Below are 26,682 nucleotides of genomic sequence, written 5' to 3'. Positions count from 1 at the left end.
AAACACACACAGTAAAAAAAAAATCTTGGAAAAATGTTGGATACAAAACTATTTTTTCTTAAGCATCATTCTGCTTTCATTTTAGGTTTGTAAAAAAAAAAAAAAAAAACCCTCCCTAAACATCTCTGATTAAACATGTCCCAACATGCTCAGTCAATAGTTCTTGTTACTAAGTGGAAAATAAACATTAGCGCACAAAGAAAAAGAAATCACCTCTAAGGAAAGGGTTAGGCCTGCCTTGATGAGGCAATTGTCTGACACACTTTACAAGTTTTGCATCTAAAAATATTTCACTGATTTCCTCCAACAATTAAGATCATTTTTAAACCTTTGCATTTTTTTAGTATATTCTTAAAGAACAACATTTTAGATTAAAAAAAACATACAAAAAAACAAAAACCAAAGAAAAACAAAACACAAAGATGCACCATAAGATTCATTAAACAAAATAAGCAATTTTGCTTCAGTTTTTCAAAAACACTAAGGTTTAGAACAAGCACCTGGTGGCCATTCCTGAGATGACACTCTTAAATGAGGATTTTATTTGTATCAAATCTTTTAAATCTATCTAAAATACATACAGAACATTGATGTATAAACCCATACCTGACTCAATTTAAGGCTTTTTTTCAAGTCTCGTGACTGACAGATGTGATAATAAGAGGCTCTTTGTTTTTCCCTTCATCAAAAACTCCTGGACTGAAGAAAGGGAAGATCCTCTCAGAGAACAAACACCCAGTGAAGGTGTACATGTGGGATCGGGCATCCACATCAAAGAACGACACCGTCCCCTCCTCGTAATCTGTGAACACTCCCACAGTCTTTGGCTTCTTCTGGAGAGCCAGTAGGACAGAGGGAGAGTCCAGGGCTCGATACTCACTGCCGTTCCTCAAACGAACCGTCCAGTAGCCATTCTCTGGGGTGGAGGTGATCATACCCTTCCTGTTCACCGACTCTTTGACCACACCCAGGTCCCAGAAGGTCTTGTTCCCAACAGCAACCTGGTTTAAAAAACAAGATGTGAGCATGGGTGTGATTTTCCTTCCTTGGTTTGCATTACTTTGGGTTGTTCCAGCAGCTCTACCTGAAAGTAGAACCTCCCAGATCGGAAGCTTTTCTTGCTCACGACACAGATAACCGGGTCGAAGCGTAGGGGATTGTCAGGAACCACCTGCAGGGCCTCTCCTCGGCCCGCTTGCTTTCCATCGGATGACAGGACGATGTTTGGGTGGGCTGTATCTGGGTCCAACACCACGTCCACTGTGGACACACAGTTCATTTCTTAGTACCACTTCCTGTCAGACTTCCATGCCCTGTAGACCCAACTGTTATGTTGATGGCATCATGCTATAGCAAAGCCTGCAATATACCATCGTATAAGAGCTAATCTATTGTTCAGCAGGTATTAAAATTGGGTACATTTATCCTTACAGTAAAATAAAAGTAACATATAACAAAACGCTGTCATAGATTTACCAAAATAAGCCAAATACTAATCTAACTCATTGATCTAACAGCTGGAATGACCTTTTTACGACCTTTGTGATTTTTACCCTTCTATGGAGGAATTTTTGACTAATCCTCTTTACGAGTTTACTAAAGTTAATTGACATTCCAGGTCAAGTTGTGCGCAGTTCTCCTATAAAAAGCACATATTTGGTGTCAGGTTGAGGTCTAGACGTTAATAAACCATTGTTTTACCTTTATCCTTTAAGTACTGTAAAATCTCTTTTGTTATGTTTTGCAGAAACACATAAAACTTCAAAACATAGTCTCAATGGAGGCCTTTAAGAAAACTTTCAATGACTTGGATTCAGACTTATTTATTGTCAGAGGTCTCACTTAAATTCATAAATCTGGTTGTTTAAATGTATTTATTAAGACATGCTTGTTTTTGTGTCTTATTTTGTGCTGCCATTTTGGCGAAGACACTCTTTACTTTAAAGTCGTAGGGAAGCGGCTGTTCAAACCGTTTCATTTCGAATTCTCCCGAGTGGTGCACGACTTTAAACGAGTGAATAAAGTGAATGTGATTGGTCGTTTATCAAGAGGGCGGGATTGTTGTGGCAGAAGGTTCAGAAGCAAATTTGTTGTGGCCGGTGTCTCGGAAGCAGCTTGTTAACCAGTTAGCAACTTAGTGCTAGTAGTTTCCCAATGGGAAATTCCATTGGGACCAAGTAGCACTAAATTGGTGACTTAGAAACGACACTGTCAAGGAACGCTATGGACAGAGGAAACATGCAAGAGGAGGAGAGTTTTGGAGGTCGTGGATGAGTCTCCTCCGAAATACATTGTTTATTTAGAGGAGGAAAGCGGGGACGAAGACGTTGTGGAAAAGGACGCCAGGGCGGCAGAAGCTTGGTTTGGTGAAGACACAGACGTCCATCCCTGTGAACACTGGGACGGGACTCAATGGGAAAGGAAATAATTTCAACCGTTGCGTATATTAGCTGCGACATATGAATCAAGATGCTATGACCAAAAAAAATTGAGTGACAGATGACCGTTGATATATGATTGGCCGAATTTAGGTGCACAGGCTGATGTATAACTAACTGGGCTGCATAAGATAACAAGAAAAAAACACTGATTTTTTTTTTTTAGACAGGATTTGCTTTTAAATAGAAATTTTCTACATTTTGCGTCTGATGAAGAGTACATTTATATACATGTTTAAGCCACAATAATTTTAAATTTAAATATGACTTCCCTACAACTCTAAAAAGAAATTTTTATTCAGCAAAGCTTTTCCCAATTAAATAAATATAAAAAAATCTATAAAAATAACATAATAAGCATAACTATTTTCGACTTGAAAGAGGTTGTTAATGCTTGTATTAAACTCATTCTGTATGAATGTGTTGCAGCTGTTTCATAGGATCAATGCCTGTTGTCTTTTTCTCAGAGCAACAAACTGCTTAAATGATTGCTTTAAGCAAAGATATACAACTCGTTAATCAATTAATTATTCTGTTAATCTGTGCCTGTCGTTTGCAGAAATTGCTTCAACTGGACCTTGCTGCAGAAGCTCTTAATAGAAATTAGATTTTTTACACACTGCTAACGATTACTAGCTAACATTTCAGTTGCACAATGATCCCGTTTACTATGTCATGTGGGGCTTTAATCCAAGGTTTTAGTTATTGACCTTTCAGAACCTGATGTAGGTTCTAATACAGACATCTTAAAACAGAACAATTAGGTTATTTCTGGGAATAACATAAACTTTTCTAAGGTGTGATGAAAAAAAAAGCATGACCTTTAGGAGTAATTCATAGGAATAAAAGAAAAAAATATCATAAAAAGAATAAAGCACAACATTTGATCTCAGTGTGAGTTGTGTCCATACCTGCATATCTTTGCATCCTCCTTATCTCTGTCAGAAAACAAAAAAATAAAATAGTTTGGAAAATGCTTTTTCAAATGTTTGATTAACAGATTTAAGTAAAAATGCTCAATGACTTCCAATAGGACTCAAATATAGCAACAATGTTTCCACAAAAATACAATTTTATCATTAAAAAAACATGAGAAATCCGGTGCTATTGCAGAATGCAAAGCCTATCTATTTGTTAGCTGCAATCAGAACAACAGGTAACCATTACAAACCCATTCATTTTTATACAACTCTAACAGAGGTCCAGTGATTGCTGAAGGTGTGTCGCTTCTTTAAACAGTGACGTGTCTATACTGCCATATAAACTGTCTCACAGAGATCTGCTAAAAACAGCCTTTCAACTCAGTCCCATGCCTGCGGTAGCTGCAATGTAGTCATTACTGCAAGCACTAAACACTGGGTTAGAGTTTTATGGAAAGAATTGTCTTTAATTTTCTTTTTTTGTTTCAATTGAAGCAAATTTGAATTTGAAGCAAATATCTAAAGTAGGAAAGAAGAAACCAATTCCAGCTAGATTTTAACAAATAAAAAATGCCATGTATGGTGTAAAAAAAATGTTAGATTAAAGATTGAAAGTAACAGGGACGTTATGATCCAAGTATGCTAATAGTAGAAGGCAGGGGCTGATTTAGGAAATTTGGGGCCCTAGGCAAAGACAGGAAGTTCTCAACTACGCTCTTTGCATTGTTTGTTTTTTTCATTGTTTGACGTTTTCCGTTTGCACCTTTCATCATGTCCACAGTAAATACACTGATTCAGTGTGGTGGACACTGAGAGGGGGTGGGGGGTAGGGGGGGCTGAGGCACATTTAATATTATAAGCTTTCTGATGGCATTTTTGCAAAAATGAGTTTTTGCCAATAACACAATTACATTTTCTAGAAAAAGCTTTCAATAGGTTAGATTAAGATGAAGCGATATGGGGGGAGTGTTGGCCTAGTGGTTAGAGCAGTGCACTCTGCCTTTCTGAGCAAGACCCTTAACCCCACACTGCTCCCGCAAAATGGCAGCCCAATGCTCCCCAGGGACATGGTTTAAATGCAAAGAGTGAATTTCCCCATTGTGGGACAATAAATGTATTAGCATTTTATATTCACATGTTATAACAATTCTTTTGTACTTTTAAAAAATCTTATTTGTTGAATTTCTAAAGCAAAATTTGAACAAAATTATGTAATTATGGATCAATCCAGTACACTCATTTTTGGAGCAAATTAAAAGATTTACAACATTATCTTTCAGTGATAATAAGGTGAAGTAGCATCATCTCTGTATCATTGAGGCGAGAATATTACACTGCACTACGCTGTGGTGAATATATTTTTAATGGAGACATGCTTTTCTATTCCATGCCAGTAGGTGGCGACATTGTAGACCTCCGGATTTAAAAGCAGAAGATTCTGAATGTTATTGAAGCAGTGTTTAAGTAAAATAATTTTATATTTTCTTTAACACTATTTGCCCTTTCACCTCTAAGTTTTTAAGATTTATGACAAAGTGTTGGAAACACGTATACTACCTATACTTCAGCGATTGTATCAAGGTGCTACTTTAATTGGTTGTGCTGTTCTTTTTACATCTCTTTGCAGGTGATGAAGCAGACAGAAGACATTTTATCATTGTCTCACTTTTATCTCCTCTTTCTTTCATCTTTTCTCCTTTTTCCTGTTTTTCTTTTCCTGTTCTACTTACATTGCAGTGTCCATATAATCTGTAAAACTCCCTGCATGAATTCTAATAAAGCAATTTATATGCATAAATCAAGCGGAACACTATGGCGATAGCCGTACAGCTCCACTTGTGAAAGTAAAATCTGTTGGGTCCACTTTTGGCATCAAGAAAATTATTCTTATTGCCATGTTGCAAGACAGGACACTGAGAAAAAAGAAAGAAAAAGAAACATGCATAGTAACGACTCCGCTGGTGGGGGTCTATGTCTCTAGCACACAAAGACGCTGTAGCGAAGTGGCGTCCTATGTAATTGTTAGTAATTATTTTTTGGTAGTGAAGACATGACAGAGCCTCACGTTGTGTCTTAACTGTCTAAGTTTAACCCATATAGTTTTATTTCCTTCCCCAGTTATGAGACCAAAAGTAAGAACTCTATTGTGGATCGGAAAAGAAGTCCAGACTGCTGTGCAGAAGTCCCTTAAGTACATGGATGATGCTAGATAAATAGGGCATCCTAACAAAACACTACAAAAAAAAATCCCAAAAAGAAAAAAATGGGAGCAAATGACTAAAGCTCTCCAGCAAAAACCAAAAGAGATGAAGATGTCTACATACAAGAAACCATGTATTTTTTGTTTATTTCCTATGGGGTTCTGTGCTTTAACGTCATGTAATATGAAGGATTGTCCATATAGCTCATTAGCACCAGATAGCTCTTATTTGGCAATCGTTTATGTGCATTTGTCCCTAAAGCTGAAGGCTGTCCAGACACAGCACAGCAGTCCAGAGCTCCTTTGCAGGCCTGGATAGTGTTTTTACTAGTGTTGCGCCGATGCCATTTTTTGGCCCCGATACCGATACCCGATACCTGGCTGTACAGTATCGGCCGATACCGATACCATAATAATGTAAAATAATTGCCATCATGGCTTTGTCAAGCTGCTGCCTACCTTTGTGAAGCAGGAAAAAATCTAATACGAAGTGAATCCATTAGAACTTTTTAATAAAAAGTTCTACTGGATAATACAAATAAAAAGTTTTTATTGCCTACCTGGAGTGGGCGACAATAGTTGAATAAACTTATGGCTCTCAAAATGGTATCTGTGCCCTATTTGTTGGTACTTGCCGATACCGATACCACCATTTTAGGGCAGTATCGGCGCCCCGTCCGATACTGGTATCGGTATCGGTGCAACACTAGTTTTTACCCTACGAAAGGTGAATGGATAGGAGCTAGAATCAGGAGGTAGGAACTACAATTTCAGGTAATGGGATGGAGACGGGCCTCAGTCTGGGCTCAGAAATAAAATATGCAAAACTTCTACAAATTTCTCTGCTAGAAAAACTTAAAAGAGCTCAAACGTTAAAGAAGCTTATGGTGGTGAACACCTATTAACGTAATGGTATAGAGGACATTTTTACCGTCTTTCTTCAAGCTATCCAGGTTGTTTTTCAGTGTGTTGGCCAGTCTGGAAAACGCTCTCCTCACTGTTCCAACACAAAGCTCAGGGTAGATCCTGGTTTCTGACCAATCCCTGTTGGTTGGTGGAAGGGACACCAGGGAGGGAACTCTCTGACAATGTGAAAAGAAAATATTGGTGGATTAGTCAGAAATGAATAAAGGAAAGACACATTGTGATGTTTTCCCTGCATACTGTTTCAAATCTGTGTCAGAAAGTTACGTGACAAAATTCTCACAGAGATATAGATGCTTCAGATCCTCATTGTATCGCTTATCTCTTTTTTTTGACAGCCGTGTTTTAGAAATCAGCCTTTATTCACCAAAATCTGGCTGATTTGTACCTGCAGGAGGTGCAGATGATCATCTGTGTGCTGTAGCTCCTTCAGTTCAGTGTTTCTCTTCTGCAGCTCGGTGATTTCCAGCTGAAGCTCTTCAGTGAGCTCCTTGGCCCTCTTCTCTTCCGCTCTCTGCTTCTCCTCAATTTCTGCATTGGCCTCTGCTTGCCTCTCTTTTATTGAGTTGATCATCGACGTGAAGAGACTGTCACTCGCCTTCTTCTCCTTCTCAGCACTCTGCTGGAATTAGAAAGCACCCATTAAAAAAAACTTTACTAAATAAAATTAAATATCTTAAATAAAATAATGTAACTACAAGCACTGTTCTGAAAGAAAAAAAAACATTTTAACCCTCACTCAACTGTGGATTTATTTTTATTTTTCCCCCAAAATCACAGTTTTAAGAGCAGCTAAATGCTTAGTATGTTTCCAGCTATTGAGCTGTGTATTGATATGTTTGCAAAAGAAGTTCTACACTGCATAAACTTTTACATAGAAAACATGAACTACTGCATTATTGGCATTCTATAGTAAGGTTTAGTTAAAAGAAGTCAAAATCTTTTCTCCTGTAGATGACTCATTTCCCCTTATGCTGTCAATGATACCCGGGCAAGTTGAGAATTTCAACCATTTCCTTTGCACATTATATGAAATATGTACTTTAGTCTAACACAAATGGTCTACCTGGTCTACACCCTACATCCTTAAGTATAAAAAGCGTAGATGTTAATCAGGTCTTCCAGCATCTTAAAGGAATAGTACACCCAAAACATGATTAGCCTTCATTTTCTACTCACCCCCATGCTGAACAACACTCTGGAGTACTTTTTTGATATCTCAAATGCATCTGGAGATCTGGGAGGCTTCTTGCTGTCTGCTGACATTCAAATAATGGAGGTCTATGGTGCCCGAGACAGAAAGGTCCATAAAAGTCCACAAAAAACGTGTCAATACTCCTCCATACTGCTCGTCCAATGTATTCCAAGTGTCCTGAGTGGGTAGCATCCAGAATTTACTCGTAACGAAGTCATTTAGAATGTTTTTAGAGCATAAACAGTAGTGTATAGGATTTCCTGAAAGCGCGCGCCGGCGCGTTCATGACGCTACGGTAGCCGGCAGACCAAACCAGATGAAAGTGCGCATTCAGCGTCTGCTCTGCCGATAATGTAAGCGTAGAAGAAGAAATGTGCTGTTTACCTGTGCAAAGAAAGAAACAACGAAAGAAAAATGTCTGAGGACTTCAGTGTTGAGGAAGAGCATGAGTTCTTTGCCGAGCTGAATGCGCACTTTCATCTGGTTTGGTCTGCCGCGGTTTCCGTAGCGTCATGAACGCGCTTTCAGGAAATCCTATACACTACTGTTTATGCTCTAAAAACATTCTAAATGACTTCGTTTTGAGTAAATTCTGGATGCTACCCACTCAGGACACTTGGAATACATTGGACGAGCAGTATGGAGGAATATTGACACGTTTTTTGTGGACTTTTATGGACCTTTCTGTCTCGGTCACCATAGACCTCCATTATTTGAATGTCAGCAGACAGCAAGAAGCCTCCCAGATCTCCAGATGCATTTGAGATATCAAAAAAGTACTCCAGAGTGTTGTTCAGCATGGGGGTGAGTAGAAAATGAAGGCTAATCATGTTTTGGGTGTACTATTCCTTTAAGGGGAAGAAAGCTCCAGCACCTGAAGGTATTGCTACTCGTGAATTACCGTTGTTTACAGATCTCTGGAGCAGGGCAGGGTCAACTAAAAATGCATCATTATCTGTGGTAATGAAATTCTTTGAGCTTCTGGTGATGAACAGTCTGAACATAACAGCTCCCAAGATAGACCATCTGCAATCATGCATAAAGATCAGCTGAGGATGCAGGCCTATAGTTCATCGTGCCCTGCCTTGACCAACCAGTGACATATAGCAGAATCTTGCTTGTAAACCTGAGCTTTTCCGTTAACACCATCAACCAAGATATCCTCCTTGAGCAACATACCCAGCTCAAGATGCTGGCTTCAACCAGTCAGTGATCGCCATCTTCCTGACTGACCACTAGCTGCAACCAATGCTGGAAAGCATCTTCCAAAATTGGAGTTCTCTCTCCACCGCTCTTCTCAACTATTCACAAATGGATGCACTTTAGTAGAATGATCTGTAAAAGTCCTTAAGTTTGGATATGGTGCCAATGTTATTGGTCTGATCCAAGACAACAACAAATTTGAATTCAAACAGGGAAATGGAGCTGCTGCTCCGCAGGAGCACTGAGAACTAGGTGAACCAACTGGAGTTAAACCCGATAATAATGTAGGAGACAATAGCAGATCTCTGGAGAACATCCCTAACAATACCTCACAAAACTACCTGTCAAATTATATAAAACTTGATTAAATAGTTGGAGCAATGTCACTAAAGACCTTTCTCCGTTAAACGTTGTATTTGCCTTTTTTTGTACTTACTGTGCTCAGCTTGAGACAGTTTATGATCTCTTCAATTTTTTTCTGCCTCTCCTGGATCATCTGATCAAAATTGGCCTCTGTTTGCTTCATATGAACCTACAAGGACAGAACACATATATGATATATTGAATATTAGTATTTAAGATATTTTAGCTTTTAGAAGTTACTGCTGGATACAGTTATTCCGTTCTTTGACTACCTTTCTCTCTTTGCTTTCGTCCTCTATTGTTACTGCCTGGTGATTTTTGTGCTTCGTTTCAGTGCAGAACTGGCAGACACACATCTGCTCCTCCCTGCAGAACATGTCCAGCAGCCTCTCATGCTTCTTGCACAGCCTCTGCTGTAGGTTCTCCACCGGTTTCATCAGCTTGTGCTGCTTCAGGGTGGCGACTGTACGGTGTGGCTCCAGGTGGGCCTCACAGTAAGATGTCAGACACACTAGGCAGGACTTAAGGGCCCTTACCTGCAGGGAGGTGGCAGCACACACATCACACACGACCTCACCTGGTTTGGCTGCAGACAGAGGGGAGGCTGAAGAACAGATGATCATTTGTTTTAATGTTTCTGCCAGCTCTTTGAAGGCTGTGTTGATGCTTATTTCAGGCCTTGGAGTAAACGTCTTTTGGCAGGCAGGGCACTGGCAGACATCGCTGCTGTCCCATACACGCACAATGCAGGCTTGGCAGAAGTTGTGTCCACAGGGAGTGGTCACTGGGTCGGTAAACACCTGCTGGCAGATGCTGCATTGGAGTTGTTTCTCTGGGAGCATTTTAGCATATGTAGCTCCTAATCTGTTGGACGAAAAGTGGGTCAATTAAGTTATCAAATGGGGGAAGAAAGAAGCTTCTCTTAAGGCATAAGAATAAAAATATAATCAATAAAGTTAGTCAGGGGTGAATATGTAAAATATGACGAAATTTTTCCTGTGAATCAGCTTTCATACACTTAAGACTAATAACTATTCGGTGTTGAATTATATTTGCCATTTTCTGATTCATAACCAGACACACCCAGTCTTTCCTGAGGTTAGCTTATTTTCATAATAATAAACATAAAGTAAAAGAAACTAACATCTCAATATCATCTTGGACAGGTTTTAGTTCATAGGTGAGTACATCTGATTTCTGTTTTTTAAGCAGAAATGTTATTCACAGAGAAAACAATTAGAAGATAGGTGGTAATCATGATACTGCTGCCACAACCACCATATTTTAGGGATTACAGAGGTGTTCCGTCACTGTTCTTGATGATTGGCTATTCTTGCCTGTGGAAATTCCTAGTCACCTGGATCATGGCTGCCACAAAAACAAGCTTAACATGGAAGGCACCAAACATTTCGACAGTTATCCAGGAATCCACAAATTGATAAAAATGTTTCAAAGAACTGAGCAAAAGCCTTTTCTGTCATTGGCCATTCTTGTAGGGGTCCATCCCTTAGTCTTACTGCCATCAGGCTCATTCTCAAGATTCCAAAGGTCTCACCATAAAATATATTGTTCCTAAAGACGATTCAGGGTCAGCCATGAGTTTTTTCTCAGTGGGAAATGCCTATATCAATTTTTAAAGCAAGCTTAAGACTAGGCATCGTAATCATATGCCTAAACAACTGCAACAGATTTGTTGGACAGACAGGAGGAGTTGCCTAAAAAATAAAGGAACTCCTCGTCCTCCCCTAGCTCTTTTACCCAAGATAGATTTCCCCTTTAACAAAGATGAAGATTGGAAGATAGACAGACAGTGACGGCAAGCAAGAGTAGCTGTTATTCATTATGAACAAAGTAATCACAACAGGTCAGTCTCATTTATTAATTTCTGCTGACTCTGAGCATATTGATTAGACAGTTTAGTTCACAATACAAGGCTTATTTGTAAGGTCATTTTTTTGTTGGTACCAGTATATAGAGTATATAGTATATCTATATAGAAAACATATTTTATCTCGAATACAACTAAAGAATGACAATGAAAAAGTACAGGTAGGCACTAGCTCCATAAATGCATGTTATGCAGAAGAACGTTTTTGTTGTAGACTCTCACCAATTAAACTTGTTGCTTCAAATCTCTGAAATCTAACTTCTTTAGCCAAAACAGGAGATTATTTGTACTTACCTTGACTGAAGCAGTCGGTATTTTGTCCTCTCTAGACAGCAGAACAGGTGATTCCTGCTTTATCAGATAGAATGACTACACTAAAAGCAAACTGTCGCACAAGGAACACAGTTACTCATAAGCCAAACCCTCCCACTCCGAACTCACTAGATCTGACTAATCTTAAAATCCCCATTCACAGCTCAACCAGTTATTAGTTACCGTAGCAACATTAAATGGCTGGCCTAATTAGACCTGTCTCTATGTGCCTGTCTGTATTTATGTAATGATAGTAATATTTAAAAGTAGCTCTCCCAAAGCGACAGAGTTTGTTTGTCTCATGGGTGTGGTGGTTAGGTCAACGGTTAACATTTTTCCATTTGCAGCACACCTGAAGTTCCTGCTTTGGACTGAACACAGGCATGAGGAAGGCTCCAGTGCCTCACATAGTTATATAATAAACAAGTTCTGTTTTATAAATGAGCAGCATCAACATGAACATTTAAAAATAATACAATATACAATGCACATCTTCAGGCTTTCATAGTGCTTTTCACATTTTTTGGCATTAGAACAAAAACATTTATGGATTTACCTGACAGACCAAAGCAAAGCAGTGCGTAATTGTGAAATGGAAAACAAAATGCATGTTGTATTTTTTTATTTAATAATAATTTATTTGAACAAACAATGCAAGATAAAACAGAAAATATAATGAGACAAATATTCATATACATTATTTTACACAATTTCCTTAAAAAAGAACAGGTGCAAGATATAAGATCTTATGGTTCTCTTTTATAGCATTCCTTTCGCGTCTCACTAAGGGGAACACCTCCTGTGTGACCTCTTTAGTAGCTTAAATTACATATGCTTGTGAAGATTCTCACTCATTCAGGTCATGGTCATTCCAAAAAATAATTTTTTTCCAAGTTTGAAGAGGTTACCTGATACTTGTCTATGTCTCTGAAAGGTGGGTTGTTAGAGGAAATTGTTGGCCTGGCTGAACAGGCAAGGTCTTTTGTTCCCCCTGTATGGGGGTGGAGGTTGCGATGATAGTGGGATGGAATCAACTCTATTGCTGCATTGTAGGTCACCCCCTCTGTTTAAGGATGCTTTTTATCTTTATTAACATAGATTGCTTCCTCTCAAACCACCTGTCTTCTTTGCCCAAAATGTGAACATTCTGGTCCTCAAAAGAATGTGCTTTGTCCATAAGGTGTAGGTGTGCTGCTCAGTCTTGACCGGAGGAGGTAGGTCTTCTGTGTTGGGCCATCCGTCTGTGGAGAGGTTGTCTGGTTTCTCCAATATAAAGATCAGAGCAACCCGTTCCCCCTCTACGTACTGCCACTATGAGTGGATGGAGGAAGAAGCAACCAGCCTCAGATTCAGAAGTGTTTCACAGAAACTCTTCTGTCATTCACTCAGTCACAAGGGGGTACAGACTCTAATTCAAAGTCGCCAAGCCCCAGTTCCAAGGAATTAATCTTCCAAGGTAAAAGGAAACTGAATAATTGTCCTTTTGGAAGAAATTTCCACTCTAAAAAAGGAGCAATAAAAGTTGTTCCTCCATCAGAAACCCAGAGAGATTTTACTCAAGGTATCTCCTGTTCCAACAAAAAAGGGGAGATGAATGAGAGACATTCTTGATTTCCAAACTCTGAACAGCTATCTAAGGAAATACAAATTCAGGATGCTGATTCACACCGCTTTATTAAGATCGGTGCAAGCAGGCAAACAGTTCCGCTCTGAATTTGCGTTCACAAACCCATTTATTAGCCTGGGTGCCAGTCCGAACTTAGTCCCGCCCACAAGGTTTGAGTTCGGGGAAGTTCGGTCTGGCTCTGCTCCATAGTAGCGCGAGTATTAAAGCCCACTGTCAGGCGATCCAATCAAATTGTCAGGGCGGGCTTTATACGATGATGGACAGATGATCAAGAGTAACGTTATCAACCACGTGACCAAAGCGCGCTTGGGTGACAACAATAATGGCTGCCGCTGGAGAGTTTGGGTGAGTAGATTCTGCTATTAGGTCTGTTCTAGAAGATATCGACAGCAAATTAATTTTAAAAGAGGAACAGAGAAACGCGATCAAGGCTCATCTTCTTACTCTAGGCGTGCAACCGCACGCTTTGATTTTTGTTGACAACAACTATGCGTCGCTTAAGATACATCACGCACTCCGTTGCTCTTATTGGTTGTAGATCTATCCAATTGAGTGCAGAGGCATTTTTTTCCTGGTTCGTTCAAAACACGCCCCATAATCACAGCTCTATGGAGCAGTATCAGACTCATATTCTGACTAGAATTGAGTCGGACTACGTCAGGCTACCCATTTATCCCCCAGATTGGAAATACTTAAGATTAGCTTTCCAGGAGATTGCATAGGAATTTGTGGTCAAACCTTTTGGGTTGTTGTCAGTGTGTCCTCCCCTTTATGAAGAATGGAAGCTTCATCCTGGATTGGTAAGCCAAATTTGGATGAAGTTCAGTCAGGCTGTTGAGGACGTGTTTGCGTCGAAAGAGAATGCTTAGTGCCCTCTTTACATCTCCCTGCAGGACTAGGAAGCTCCTCTGGGTGTGGATGCCCCGGCACACAGGCGGCCAGTGTTACTCCTTTATACATTTCCTCCAGTGGCTCAAATCACTCCTACCTTAGCAAGGGTGATGATGTAGCGGCTATCCGTGATCCAGATAGCACCTTGGTGGCTGGGGAAGTACTAGTTAGCAGAGATTTTCTAAGTCTTATGGTGCCCTCCGTGGCAACTGCCACTTTGGAGGGACCTGCCGTCCCCGGCTCTCTAGGGCACCGTAAACCAAGTCTCTAGACGAGCTGAAATGGAAGCTGTTTGAAAGCTGGTGTACAGATTATAACAACATCTCCTATAAATGCTTGGTAGCTGTGATCCTGTCACGCCTGCAGGACCTTATTGATAAAGGAAATTCCTTTGCAACCACAAAGGTATATTTGGCTGCCATATCAGCTTTTCATATTGGGTTTAAGGGGAATAAGTGGGTCAGCATACACTGATGTGCCCCAAAAGGGACACAAAGTAAATTACGCACGGACCACCCAACTCTTCGGGAAGCTCTATCTCATTCTCCTTTTGAACCTTTGGAAGACATTGAGCCAGGGTTGTAGATACCTTTTCATATTGTATTTTATTTATATTTTGCCTAAATTTTGATTATATAAATGAAAAACTAATTACACAAAAATTGAATGTTGGACCATAATCTAGATCGCCAACAAAACTGCAATGTGTTTTATATTTAAGAAACAAGAGTAGCACGACTAAAAAAAGTATCTTGAGCGTTTGGGCATATGTGCTGGGAGTCATTGTCAACACGCTCTCTACAGTGACTGCCACACACGGGTTACAGACGTTGTTAGTGAGTCCGTCAGTCATGGCAGGTGAGGAGCACAGGAAACTACAAATGCAGCTGGAGAGCAGTTTAAGTTGTTGCTGACTGTGAGAAAAACATGCATTTTCAAGAGGAAATATTTCAGGCCAGCAAGCTACTCAGACAGCAAGGGAACATCCAACCAAAGTTTATTTAAAGGTATAGCCAGGGATTTTCGCGTATTTTTGACAAGACCTGCCTTCTCCACTTAAAAAAACAAAAGATACACATGCACAACCCTGTACCCGAGAGGGAACACCTATTAAATGCGTGCGAGAGCATGCACAAGCCCATTTCATGCACGCTCTGTTTAAAAGTTACTGTTTGCCTCGCTCCAACAACTTTACTTTTCAAAAGAAGAGTTGCAATTTTTCCACTACCTCACCGCCGGGAAGTAAAAATGGGCATGAGTACGTAGGACAGTCTTACGTAAACATATCCCCACAATGATTGACAATTGGAAGTACCACTTATTTTGATGATCCACTAGGAAAAAGAACATCCAATACACTTTTAACTCTAACTGTACCAGTCATTGGTCAATTTCCACCAGGTGAATCAACATTCATTATGCAACTGATATGTATGCGACATCTTGAACTGAACGCGTTGAAAATGACTAATAAAACTCCATGAATTATGAGATTGAATTGGCATATTGTTTTTATTTCTATATGTTAAGTATTTGACTGTGTTGATATTCTTCATGATAGGGAGTAAAAGGCTGAGTTACAACCTCTTCTTTGGGCCAAGCAACAAGAGGAGTAGTGAGGAGAGTGAAGATACTGTGGCAGAAATGTATATATTTCAAAAGTCAAATGTTTATTGCATGGCACTTGAAGTATTGTTTATTATTTTAACAGAAATATGTTCAAAAAGCTGGCTTTCCATAACAAGAGTGAATAGACTAGGCTCTATCATCAACATAATAATGTAATATAGCTTGGGTTTCTATTTTTTTAATGCTGAAGTAAATATGAAGCAAATTATTCTAATTTTAATGGAATGTCTTTTTTGATTCATCTCTAGATGCTTAGATAGAAGCTTCAACGGAAAGATGACCTGAAAATTTAAGTCTATGAGTTTATAATGAAATGTCTGCCAGGAAAGGAGGAACAGAGAGGTGCACTGACTAACCTATTCAAAAGTCATCGAGATGTTGTTTTGCTCCTTAAAGGTGCAGTAGGAGATATTTTCTGACGCATTTTTTACCATGTGGCTTAAAGATCTCCCCACAGCTGCTCAGCAGGCAGTGAAATAGAAGGTCTGGAAATGTAACTAAAATAAATGGTCCCCACTGCAGTGAGAAATCAATTTATAACCTCAACCAATCACAAAAGACGGTCCATTGAACATGATTAGTTCCTGACATGTCAATCATGTCACATGAATGAATCAACCCCCCAATGCTCGTGCAGGACGCCATGGCTGGAAGCTAGCCACTGTTATGCTGCGTTCACACCTGCTGCAAGAGCAGCAAAAATGCGCATGCTGCTTCATTTTTTATGCTTGCACCAGTTTAGTTCTGATGCGCGGCTGAAGAATCTTTGCTAGGGTGACCAGATTTGGGTTTCTGAAAAGAAGGACACATTGTCAACTGCTGGGCTGCTGACTGGACCAGACCTCAACAGAGAGCCGCCCGTCCTCAGCTGGTGGAAGGGGGCTGGTGACCAGTAAGGCAGGCAGGGGGGCGCACGGGGCCTCCATTGTCCAGGCTACCATTACCGGGTCAGGTTTGGTCGCTCCGTCCCCTGCCGGCTCCCTGTTTCGACTACTTGCTGCATTGTAGTCGACCAAAATCCCGCAAGATTTTGAAATTCTCCCCGGACATTTATTTTAGGTTTGAAAAGTAGGACATGTCCGGGAAAAAAAAGAACATCTGGTCACCCTATATTTTCTGCTCTGGCTGCGCGGTGGAAAAAGTGGGTCTGATGCTCGTTGGGCGAACGCTGAGCTACCCTATCCCATCTTTGCCTGTAACAATAGCAGCTATATTTGCTGTGATTAATGGGTAGAAAGTAGTTGTAATCTATTTTGAAGTGAGAAAGTCCACCTGAAAACATGTTCTGTGCAGTCAGTTCATCCCAGATTACGATCCTGCCTTCAAATGTTATTTCTGTCAGAGTCGCTCAGACGCACACCAGCGGTGCTCTGTTATTAGGAATCCCATTCAACGGCACTCTATGGCCCGGTCGCCCCCTCGCGGTTTGTCACTGCGGCTGGAAGGCATTTCTCATGTATGTAATCCAAACTGTAGGCACTAGGATAATAAAAGCAAACATGTTAAGTTAATTTAGGCGTTTGTCAACAGTTTCAGAGGAGTGATCATAGTGCACTGCATCATCAGTGCTGCCTGTCTCCCTGCCAGCAGCTCATCCTGTTGCTCTAAACGTGCTGCAGACAGCATGCACGTTCATGTGTTTTGAAGGCGGGGTTTTGAGGAGTTCGAAGGGAGAGACATGGTTGTCTATGTTTAAAAACCTAGCCTCCTGGAACCATTTTTCCAAGATCTCCTTCCTTTACGACTTGAAAAGGGTCAGATTTAAATAATGGAATTCTTGAACCCACCTAGAAGGGCCTGGGTTGAGTTCAGGTTTTTATCCCTCAGAACATCACTGCTGCTTGCTCTGGCTTCAGCAAAGAAAGTTAGTGAAATCAATGCTCTGTCTGTGCATCAAGCCTGTATCAAGTATTTCCCCAATGATTCAGGTGTTATTTTGCAACCTAACCCAGCCTTTGTTCCAAAAAGTCCTAGTTTCATGCTCTCTGACAGAGCTGACTGCCTTTGACCCTCCTCATTTTGCTTCAGAAGAACAAAGAAGTCTAGAATCTGTGTCCAGTTCTTGCACTGCAGATTTATTTAGACAGGAAACATGGTTTTAGGAAAACTTATCAGTTGTTCGTGTCTTGGGCTAAGCAACATGAGGAAAAACCAGTCCCATAGCATCTTCTTTACACACTGGATTGTGGATGCTACGGTTTTGGCATATTCTAGCAAGGTCATCCATCACCTGGCTAGTCTTTGGGCTCCTCCCAGCATAGGGCTTGCAGCCTCATGGACACTTCTTAGAGGGGGTCCTATTCAGGAGATGTGTGCAGCTGCATGCTGGGCTTCCTCCAATACATGTTGTTAATCTTGTTAAGTTTTATAAGATGTTACTGATACCGTTATGGCAAACTAAGTCTTAAGTGTAGGCTCCCTTGGTGTGGCCTCTCCCAGACTGGCTCGTCCAGTAACATTCTTAGCCTATGATAAACCTAAGCTATATATTTATTCCGGTGTTATTTTTACGTAAGGCCGTATTTACATATAATCTCCTTTTTGTATAATCTTTTAAACTGGGTTATTTTTACATTTGGAGGTCATCATTTCATTTCCATTTCATGCATCAATAGATTAAGAAGTTGTCATGAAAAATAGTTTGCTTGTTGTTCTTTGATAATAACCCCTCTCTGTCACAAGTTGGAATTGTACAGTTTTGAACTTTACAAGGTCCCACAATTTCATATACTTTTGCGAGTAAATATATGAAAAGTGTGAGGTTTATGTATGCAAATCATTTTATGTTTTTCAGCTGTTTTATATTTCTGTTTTAGGATATTATTTTGTATTGCATGCATTAATTTGATTACCTGCAAAGTTACATGAGTCCATGGACTCGTGACATGAAATTGACATGAAATTGACATGAAATTGAGCTGTGACCCACTTTTAAATAAGACATTTCTGTAACATAAAAAAACATCCAGAACATTGGACGATTGGACCTGTAAACTTTCTTTAAAAAAAGGATATCACAAGTCAAGATTATAGACACTATGTCGTTTTTATTGTTTTATAAGAACATGATACAAACCTTTTGCAGACATTTATAATAAGACAATATAGATGTGTCATGGTGATATAATTATGTTTACCATAGTTTGTGTATTGTATACGTCCTTCTCAACACATTTACATAGTTTTGGTCCCACTCCAAGTTAAGCTGGAACCAAACTTTTTCCTATTTTTTTCCCCCCCGTAGTTTCAGACTCCCTTCACTAGGAGGAGACAAAGTACAACAAATCAGTGATCATCTCACACATGTCTGCCAGATTATAAAGATATATATTCTAACTTACAAGAAGAAAACATAATTGTTATTTGAATAGAGTTTGATATTTCCTAAATGGAAGTAAAAGATTTTAAAGTCAAACCGAATTACTTGTTAGAGTAGGGCTTCCCAAACAGTTTAGCCTATGACTCAAAAAATAAAAAAACGACAGTCTGCAAACCCCCGTAAAATACATATAAGTAGCCTACATCTAGTCATACATGTGAAATATGAATAAGCAAAAGTAAGTCTATTCCATTTCAAACAAACAAATTGTTTATATAGCATTTAATTCATTTTAGATAGATTTTTAATTGTAACATAAATTAATTTAATGGTAAACTTATTTCTGTTATTTACTTAATTATTTTATGATATTTTGGGTAAACTAGCCCAAGAACTAATCTCTCTGTTTCATAGAAATATAGATAAATTTGGTTCAAAACAATTCAGAAAGCAACAAGCAGGAACCAGAAAGTGCAAAATTGACAGCAGTTCAGAAGGGCTGACATCAGACTGGTCACAGGATAAATTGCACTTTTAAACAAGCTAAACCAATTTGATCATTTTGAAAAGTACAATAAATAAGTTATAAGCTTGTCTGACTGCTTATAACTGTATCTTTGTATCAATAACAATTGGGAGGACAATAGTTTCCTCAAAGCATTAACTGTTTTTAAAAACACTTTTATTATATTAATCTAGACAAAAAGAGTATTTCTGATCAGGGGGTCAGAATTAATTATTCTATATGTTGTTTATGTTTCCATGTAGGCCTGCTGTCTATGCAAACATTTCTGGTCATATATATTTTTGGTTAGCAAACAAATGCACTCCACATTTAACACAGTCCTCATTAGTCGCGCCCTTTCTGTGCCTTTCGTTTTACAGGAAGTGGTGCTGAAGCACAGCCAAAGCACAAGTGAAACTAAACAGTCGATCAACGTTAGAGGAGAGAAAACAGCCTGAGACGACAAACACCGCAAAATTTTATAGAAAGTTCTGCTTACAACTAAAACCTGTGCTTTATCATGGCTGGTAAGTTATATTTGCTTCTTTTAGTTAGACTGTGGAGTTGACAATCTGAGACAGAAATCGGATATTTGCAATTGTATCTAAATGAACACAGGAGTACAGAGAGGTGACTGTGAAAGTACAGAGAGCACAGTTCCAGATCTGCTTCAGTGCATCGACTCTTCTTAGAGATAAACCCCGCAATTTTGCTTCTATCGGCGGCCCTGTTGAGGGCATATTATATTAAAAGAAGTTACTTTATAAATATTGCTGTGCTAGAAACTGCTACTGTAATATCACAAAATTTGATGCATTTAACTGGGCTTTTATGTAAATTAATAAAACATGGTAACAACTTAGTGTGAAAATTGAAGTCAAAGGAAAGTATCTCTCTAAATCTTTTACAAAAAAACATTTGATAAGTATGCTGTGTATTTGTGTCAACTTCCCTTTCTACCATCTCTGTGGTAAAACATGGTAATGGCAGCATCATGCCGTGGGGATGTTTTTTATCAGCACGTGAGCTGATCAAAGGAAAACTAGGAACTTGGAAATTCACCCTCCAGTTCCCACACTTTTGGAACTGTTTAGAGATTAATACATTAATTTACTCATTTGGTCCAAAGTCCAGACCTAAATCTTATTATGAAACAAAATCCCCTGAGCAGAGGACACTCATGTGTATTAATTTATTATTTAAGATTTCTAAACCTTAAATATGCCTCCAACTTTAACAAATATTAAAGATTGTGGCTGCTACAATCTGAGCAATGTAATTACATTTTTCAAAAAAACTGTTTTTATAGAAAAGGAAATATGTTCATTTTAAAAAGTTGCCCAGTTCTGGAACACAAAAGGACTGAAAGCATAAAAGTAGAGCTCAGCTAATTTTGATAAACTGCCTTTTTATTTCAGTTTGGAGCTGTACTCTACTATTCTTAAACCAAACTGTGCCAAATGTGTTTTTTACATCAATACTGGGGGTTTGTTAAAATTACGAGGTCACGTAGCAGCTGGACCCACCGGTGGGTCCGTAGGGTTCTAAGGGTTAAGTTATCTTATGACCCTAGGAATTGTTGAAAGGGTTTTTGTTTCTTTTAGAAAATGATAAATTTCAGCTGATTTCCTAATTTTTTTGTTTTTTTAATGCCAGAAACACTGAGGATTGTCCTGCTGGGGAAAACTGGAGCTGGGAAGAGCAGCCTGGCAAACACCATCTTTGGGAAGGAGGTCTTCAAAGTCAAACACTTCACCAGCTCAGAAGTCACTCACTGTCAGGTGGAGACTGAACGTGTCCATGACAGGAACATCACTGTGGTCGACACACCAGGGTTTTTTCATTCAGGATTGTCTGAGAAGAAGCTGAAGGCAGAGATAGTGAGGTGTGTCTCAGAGTGCGCTCCTGGGCCCCATGTTTTTCTTATTGTGTTAAAAGTAGAGAAATTTACAGAACAGGAGACAGAGGTCATCAGAAAAATAGAAGAATATTTCTCTCCAGATGTTTTCAATTATTCTTCAGTTGTTTTCACACATGGCAACCAGCTGGCAGAAGAAATGAAGATTGAGGAGTTTATAAGAAAAAATCAACGACTGAAAGATCTGGTGGACAAATGTGGGGGAAGATGTCATGTCATTGATAACAAATACTGGAAAAACAGTCAGCAGGATGAGACCAGAACAAACCGATTCCATGTGACACAGCTGCTTAACACCATTGAGAAATCGGTGACAGAAAGCAATGGTGGGTGCTACACCATCAACATGCTAAACGCCTGGCAGAAAAAGCCAGCATTAGTCTGCGGTTTGGTCAAGATTTTGGTCAAATTCACAGGAAAGAAGTCTTTGATTTTTGGTGTGGTGTTGGTTGTAGGTATATTTGCTCTATGGAGAAGATGGAGAGAACATCCTACAGATATCATTTAGGGAAAGATATTTGGTCCAAAGAAGTCCATCTGGTCAAGCAGTTAAGAAATGTTTAACATTTTTCTGCAGCCTGTTATAAACTGACAGCAGTACTACGATGATAATATTGTTGGCTTATTAAAGGCTTATGGGATTAAATCTTGCTCTGTTGATATTGAAGTTGTACAGATTAAAAATCTAATCTTTATTTCAACTTAAGTTTTTCTCCTACATTTAACTTGTTCAGTTTTTGTGTGATTAGATGGTGTGTAACAATTCATACAGTTTCTTACAAACAATTGTTTTTTAAAATATGATTTTCAAAATATGATTAAGTACAATTGTGTTTATAATAAACTGTGATAGTTTAACTTAGAAGAGCTTATTAAGTAATGCTCCTTGATTCTGATTCCTCTACCTGTTTTATCAGATTGTAAAAGTGTACATGTGTATTTTAACTGTAAGTTGTTTGGTTTTAATGCCTCAGCAGGCCATAGTTTTAATGAAGAACATTTTTTTTTTTTTAACTGAAGCTTTTTTGAATTACATTTCTTATGCAAAATAAAGGCATTTAAAATTATTTTCGACCAATTTTGTCATGATGTTGGCACTGATGACTGGCTTAATTATTCATTTCATTCACCTGTCTAACTCTGCCTGGTTTCTAATCACTGCTCATCTGATACACCTGCCCCTGTCTCTATTTAAGGTACTTGCATTCAGCTATCCGAGACAGATTATCTTGTTTTTCTTTTTCAGGGGCCAGTGGTGAGAGGGGTTTTTAACATACCCGAGTGTTTCTGATTTCCTGATCCTGACCTGTTCTGCTTCTCAACCACTGAGTCTGCCTGTTCTCGTTTGAATGGTTTGCCTGAACTGTCTTTAAACTCCTAGACCTCTGAGCCTGCCTGTTCAGATCTGTTTGCATGACCTAGCTTCAGGCCCCTGCATGTTCTCCAGGGCTGAAGCATCTTGAATATTCTGGGCGGCGCCCACCGAATGTTGTTGGCAACCCACCGGCAGGAATCAACCTTGTTCTCTGAACTGTTTAACCTTGTCAGTGACTCACACGTTCATAATCATCCTCCGTCAGATTATGGTAGTCACTAACCTGTGTTTCTCTTCTGCAGAGGTTCCAGCCTTAGACGCTATAGCCTCTGCTACTGAAGATCCACAGTCCCTTTTTTAAATAAACACCTTTTGAGTAATCCCACTGTGAAAACTATTATTTGTTTTAGTCGCGTTTTAGTCATTACTATATGTGATAGTTTTGGTCAGTTTTAGTCGACTAAAACTCAAAAAGGTTTTAGTCTAGCTTTAGTCAGTTGTATGTTTAAAAAAAAAATTAACCTTAAAAATTTTGAATAACAAAATTCTTCCAAAATTCTTTAGCAGACTGACAACTCTGGCATAGATACTACAATTGCTGGGTATAGAATGCTGCTGTGAAGTTCATCCTTGGTGTTGGGCAGAAAACTTTTTTTTATAGAATTCAAATACATTTTTTTTTTATTATCCAAAAGTGTCTATCAAAAGCTGTGAAAATTGCAAATCTAGTTCAACACATCATATTGGTTAATATAGCAAACAGACAAGCTAACAAAATGTACAATAAAATAATGGTTTTAGACATGATCTACTATGAATTAAGTATTGCACACAGATCATTAAAATCTTCATTGCTCCAAAATAGCAAATAACAAATACACTACTTAAAAAAAATTAAAGGAACACTTTGTAATCAGAGTATAGAATCAAGTTAATTAAACTTCTGGGAGATTAATTTGGTCAGGTAAGTAGCAGCGGGGGTTGTTAATCAGTTTCAGCTGCTTTGGTGTTAATGAAATTAACAACAGGTGCACTAGAGGGGCAACAACCATCAAAAAAGGAATGGTTTTACAGGTGGAGGCCACTGACATTTTTTCCCCTCCTCATCTTTTCTGACTCTTTTTCACCAGTTTTGCATTTCGCTAGGGTCACTGTCACTACTGTTAGCATGAGGCGCTACCTGGACCCTACAGAAGTTGCACAGGCAGTCCAACTCCTCCAGGATGGCACATCAATACGTGCCATTGCCAGAAGGTTTGCTGTGTCTCCCAGCACAATCTCAAGAGCATGGAGATGAGAGCAGGTTCACCCTGAGCACATGGCACAGACGTGAAAGGGTCTGGAGAAGCCGTGGAGAACATTATGCTGCCTGTAACATCGTTCAGCATTACTGTTTTGTTGGTGGGTCAATGATGGTCTGGGGAGGCATATCCATGGAGGGACGCACAGACCTATACAGGCTAGACAACGGCACCCTGACTGCCTTTAGGTATTGGGATGAAATCCTTGCATCCATTGCCAGACCCTATGCTGTTGCTGTGGATCCTCGGTTCCTTCTGGTGCACGACAATGCCTGGCCTGATATGGCGAGAGTATGCAGGCAGTTCCTGGAGGATGAAGGAATTGATACCATTGATTGGCCCACCGCGCTTGCCGGACCTAAATCGAATAGAACACCTCTGGGACATTATGTTTCCATCCATCCAACGGCGCCAGGTTGCACCTAAGACTGTCCAGGAGCTCAGTGATGCCCTGGTCCAGATCTGGGGGGAGATACCCCAGGACGCCATCCGTCGTCTAATTAGGCGCATGCCCCAATGTTGTCAGGCATGCATAAACGCACGTGGGGGCCATACAAATTACTGAATACCATTATGAGTTGCTGCAATGACATTTCAGCAAAATGGACTAACCTGCCACATAATTTTTTCGCTGTAATTTTTTGTCTTTGAATTCAGCCCTCTGTAGGTTGATTTCCATCAAAGGATGTGGTATCCTTTTGTTCCTAACACATCACCCAGTCCATATCAGTATAAATAAACAGCATGATTTTTTCCCCCATTGAGATCTGATGTGTTTTCAAAGTGTTCCTTTAATTTTTTTGAGCAGTATACGTTCTTCTTTCTACTTTGGCAATTTCGGCTTTATTTCTTCAATATGCCACTTGGTTACCACTGCTCAGGGGTCAAAATAGATTTAAATTCACAGGGTTTTAATATAAGAAAAATACAAAGAGAACCTACATAACTGCCCTGTAATGCAATGCCAATCCAAACATATGGATGAAACCTATTGAATGAATATTCTAACTAAAATATTTATTTAAAGGAAACAGAGAAAATGTTTTAATGACAATACAAGAAAACATTTGTGCATCTGCATCTGCGCATGCTGTCCCTCGTATTTTGCAAGGCTTAAAGAGAATCACTACTTAATCGTTTAATGTCCTCCTGAACCATCATGGACAAAGTATTCTTTTTTTATGTTTCAGTGATTATTTCTGCACAGTCTGTCCCGCTTATTATATAGGGCTATGAGTATTAGTACTATGACTATTTCGCCGTGCCATTAAAATCTTAAAATCAGATGATCGGATTCGGTATGTTCTGGCCTTTAAGAGCAGCTTTGTGAGACAAAAGCTGTGTCTGAACGTCCACCCTAACCAGTAAATTCCTAAATCCTTCTCTTCTGATGAGATGAGGGCTCTGTGAACCAACTGAGATTTGGGGAAAACTGACAACTTGGTATGAGGCTCACATCCTTGTACAGAGGTTCCCACACCTTGTTATCTACCTTTTAGGGGCTTTCCAGGACCAACTGCCTTTCAATTCAAGGACCACTTGAGGTGGCATTTATGTACATCTATGACATAGTATATGATCCGTTTATGTTTGTGAATTAAAATTAAGCTGCAAAAACTGAATGGCATAGAAGTGATTGGATTTGATCTGGAAAGAATGTGGACTGCAAGACTGCATTAACATACATATGTCTAATGATAGCTAAATGAGGCTTTGCTAAAGGATTGACTTTCTCAAAGCATCATTTAAGTTGTTGAAGGTTAGTTTGTTTTCATTTTATTTTCTGTTACTGCTATCTTTATAGATCTGCTCATGTCCTGTGTTTTATGTGAAAGTTTACAGGTCTGCTTCAGTGAAACTCCACCCACTGTTTTCTATCACCTTATATGGGTTCACCTTATTTGGAGAAATCTGATCAAAGTGCTCTTGTACAGGTGAAAACGAAATGCTAGAACGCTTCTGTTAGAGTGATAATTATAAAGTTATTGTGTGGGCATATGAAACATTGAAAGAAATAAGATGCTACATTTCTGTCCTGTGATTCAATCAGGAGGGTCATAAACTTTTATGACCTGCATCCAGTAGGTCATGAGGCAGAGTCACACGGTTGTGTGACTTCCATCCAGCCAGATGGTCATTTCACACTGTCCTATGACCTGCATCCTGCCAGATAATGATTACTGGGTTCTCTGTTTAAGACCCGCCCTATTATGTTGTAAACTGTTAATAAAAGGCTTTGCTGTGAAGGGATCTGAGAGAAAGAGTGCTGGTTGTGAGCCAGCAGTTCTAATCCCCTACTGCAGAGGCTGAGGTTACAAATCCCTGTCTGTGTTTGATCATTTCGTCCTCTTAATCTTTTAAACTCACATTTCTCTGGATTTAAACCAAACAGCTTCTTTAAAAAAACAATAATTCTGCACAAATGAAAAAAAAAGTTGCTCTAAAATTTTGTGAACCAATGAAAATGTATCAGAAATTTATTTTTCTACAGTATAATCATGAGCCTTTATTTATAACAGACATTCTTTCAATGTCACAGATCCATGATGAATGTGAAAATTGATTTAGATTAATAATCACAATTCAGACATAGGCCCTTGTAGCAAAGCACACGCCAACACAGCAGGAGTGGGATTCGATCCCCAGAATCCCAGGTGAATATCAGGCGCCTACTGTAGTTGGCGAAAGGTAATATGCCACATGATCAGTAAGAGTGACAGGACCCCACACTGTC

General features: G+C 39.3%; 2 protein-coding genes across 3 annotated transcripts; one reads left to right on the top strand and one right to left on the bottom strand.

Moving 5' to 3' along the window:
• Positions 1 to 58: 58 nt before the first annotated feature.
• Positions 59 to 11,715, bottom strand: LOC119794524 (E3 ubiquitin-protein ligase TRIM39-like). Of its 2 annotated transcripts, none has more exons than XM_038302144.1 (8): positions 11,426 to 11,715; positions 9,516 to 10,107; positions 9,317 to 9,412; positions 6,871 to 7,101; positions 6,490 to 6,640; positions 3,350 to 3,376; positions 1,085 to 1,260; positions 59 to 1,001 (listed from the first exon to the last, which is right to left on the bottom strand). In XM_038302144.1, the coding sequence occupies exons 2-8, from the start codon at positions 10,083 to 10,085 to the stop codon at positions 630 to 632; spliced, it is 1,623 nt and encodes a 540-aa protein (XP_038158072.1). In that variant the 5' UTR covers positions 10,086 to 10,107; positions 11,426 to 11,715; the 3' UTR covers positions 59 to 629. The 2 variants fall into 2 exon arrangements, with proteins under 2 accessions (XP_038158072.1, XP_038158071.1); XM_038302143.1 differs by having other exon boundaries at positions 6,871 to 7,104; positions 11,426 to 11,713.
• Positions 10,967 to 22,359, top strand: LOC119794525 (GTPase IMAP family member 9-like). The gene is made up of 3 exons (XM_038302145.1): positions 10,967 to 11,107; positions 19,795 to 19,941; positions 21,071 to 22,359. Exons 2-3 carry the CDS (start codon positions 19,935 to 19,937, stop codon positions 21,838 to 21,840), a joined length of 777 nt encoding a protein of 258 aa, XP_038158073.1. The 5' UTR covers positions 10,967 to 11,107; positions 19,795 to 19,934; the 3' UTR covers positions 21,841 to 22,359.
• The last annotated feature ends 4,323 nt before the right edge of the window (positions 22,360 to 26,682 follow it).

Source organism: Cyprinodon tularosa, unplaced genomic scaffold (genome assembly GCF_016077235.1).
Source record: "Cyprinodon tularosa strain WSP-4 unplaced genomic scaffold, ASM1607723v1 ctg482, whole genome shotgun sequence".
Lineage (NCBI taxonomy): Eukaryota > Metazoa > Chordata > Actinopteri > Cyprinodontiformes > Cyprinodontidae > Cyprinodon > Cyprinodon tularosa.
This window is presented reverse-complemented; position numbering and strand designations above follow the sequence as displayed.

What these genes read in the sequence shown, in the direction of transcription:
- LOC119794524 (XM_038302143.1), bottom strand. Translation starts at nt 10,085, where the DNA reads ATGCTCCCAGAGAAACAACTCCAATGCAGCATCTGCCAGCAGGTGTTT. An exon ending in ACGAAAGCAAAGAGAGAAAG is followed by an intron (nt 9,413 to 9,515) that starts GTAGTCAAAGAA and finishes CTGTCCTTGTAG; the next exon opens with GTTCATATGAAGCAAACAGA. An exon ending in ATCATCTGCACCTCCTGCAG is followed by an intron (nt 6,641 to 6,870) that starts GTACAAATCAGC and finishes TCACATTGTCAG; the next exon opens with AGAGTTCCCTCCCTGGTGTC.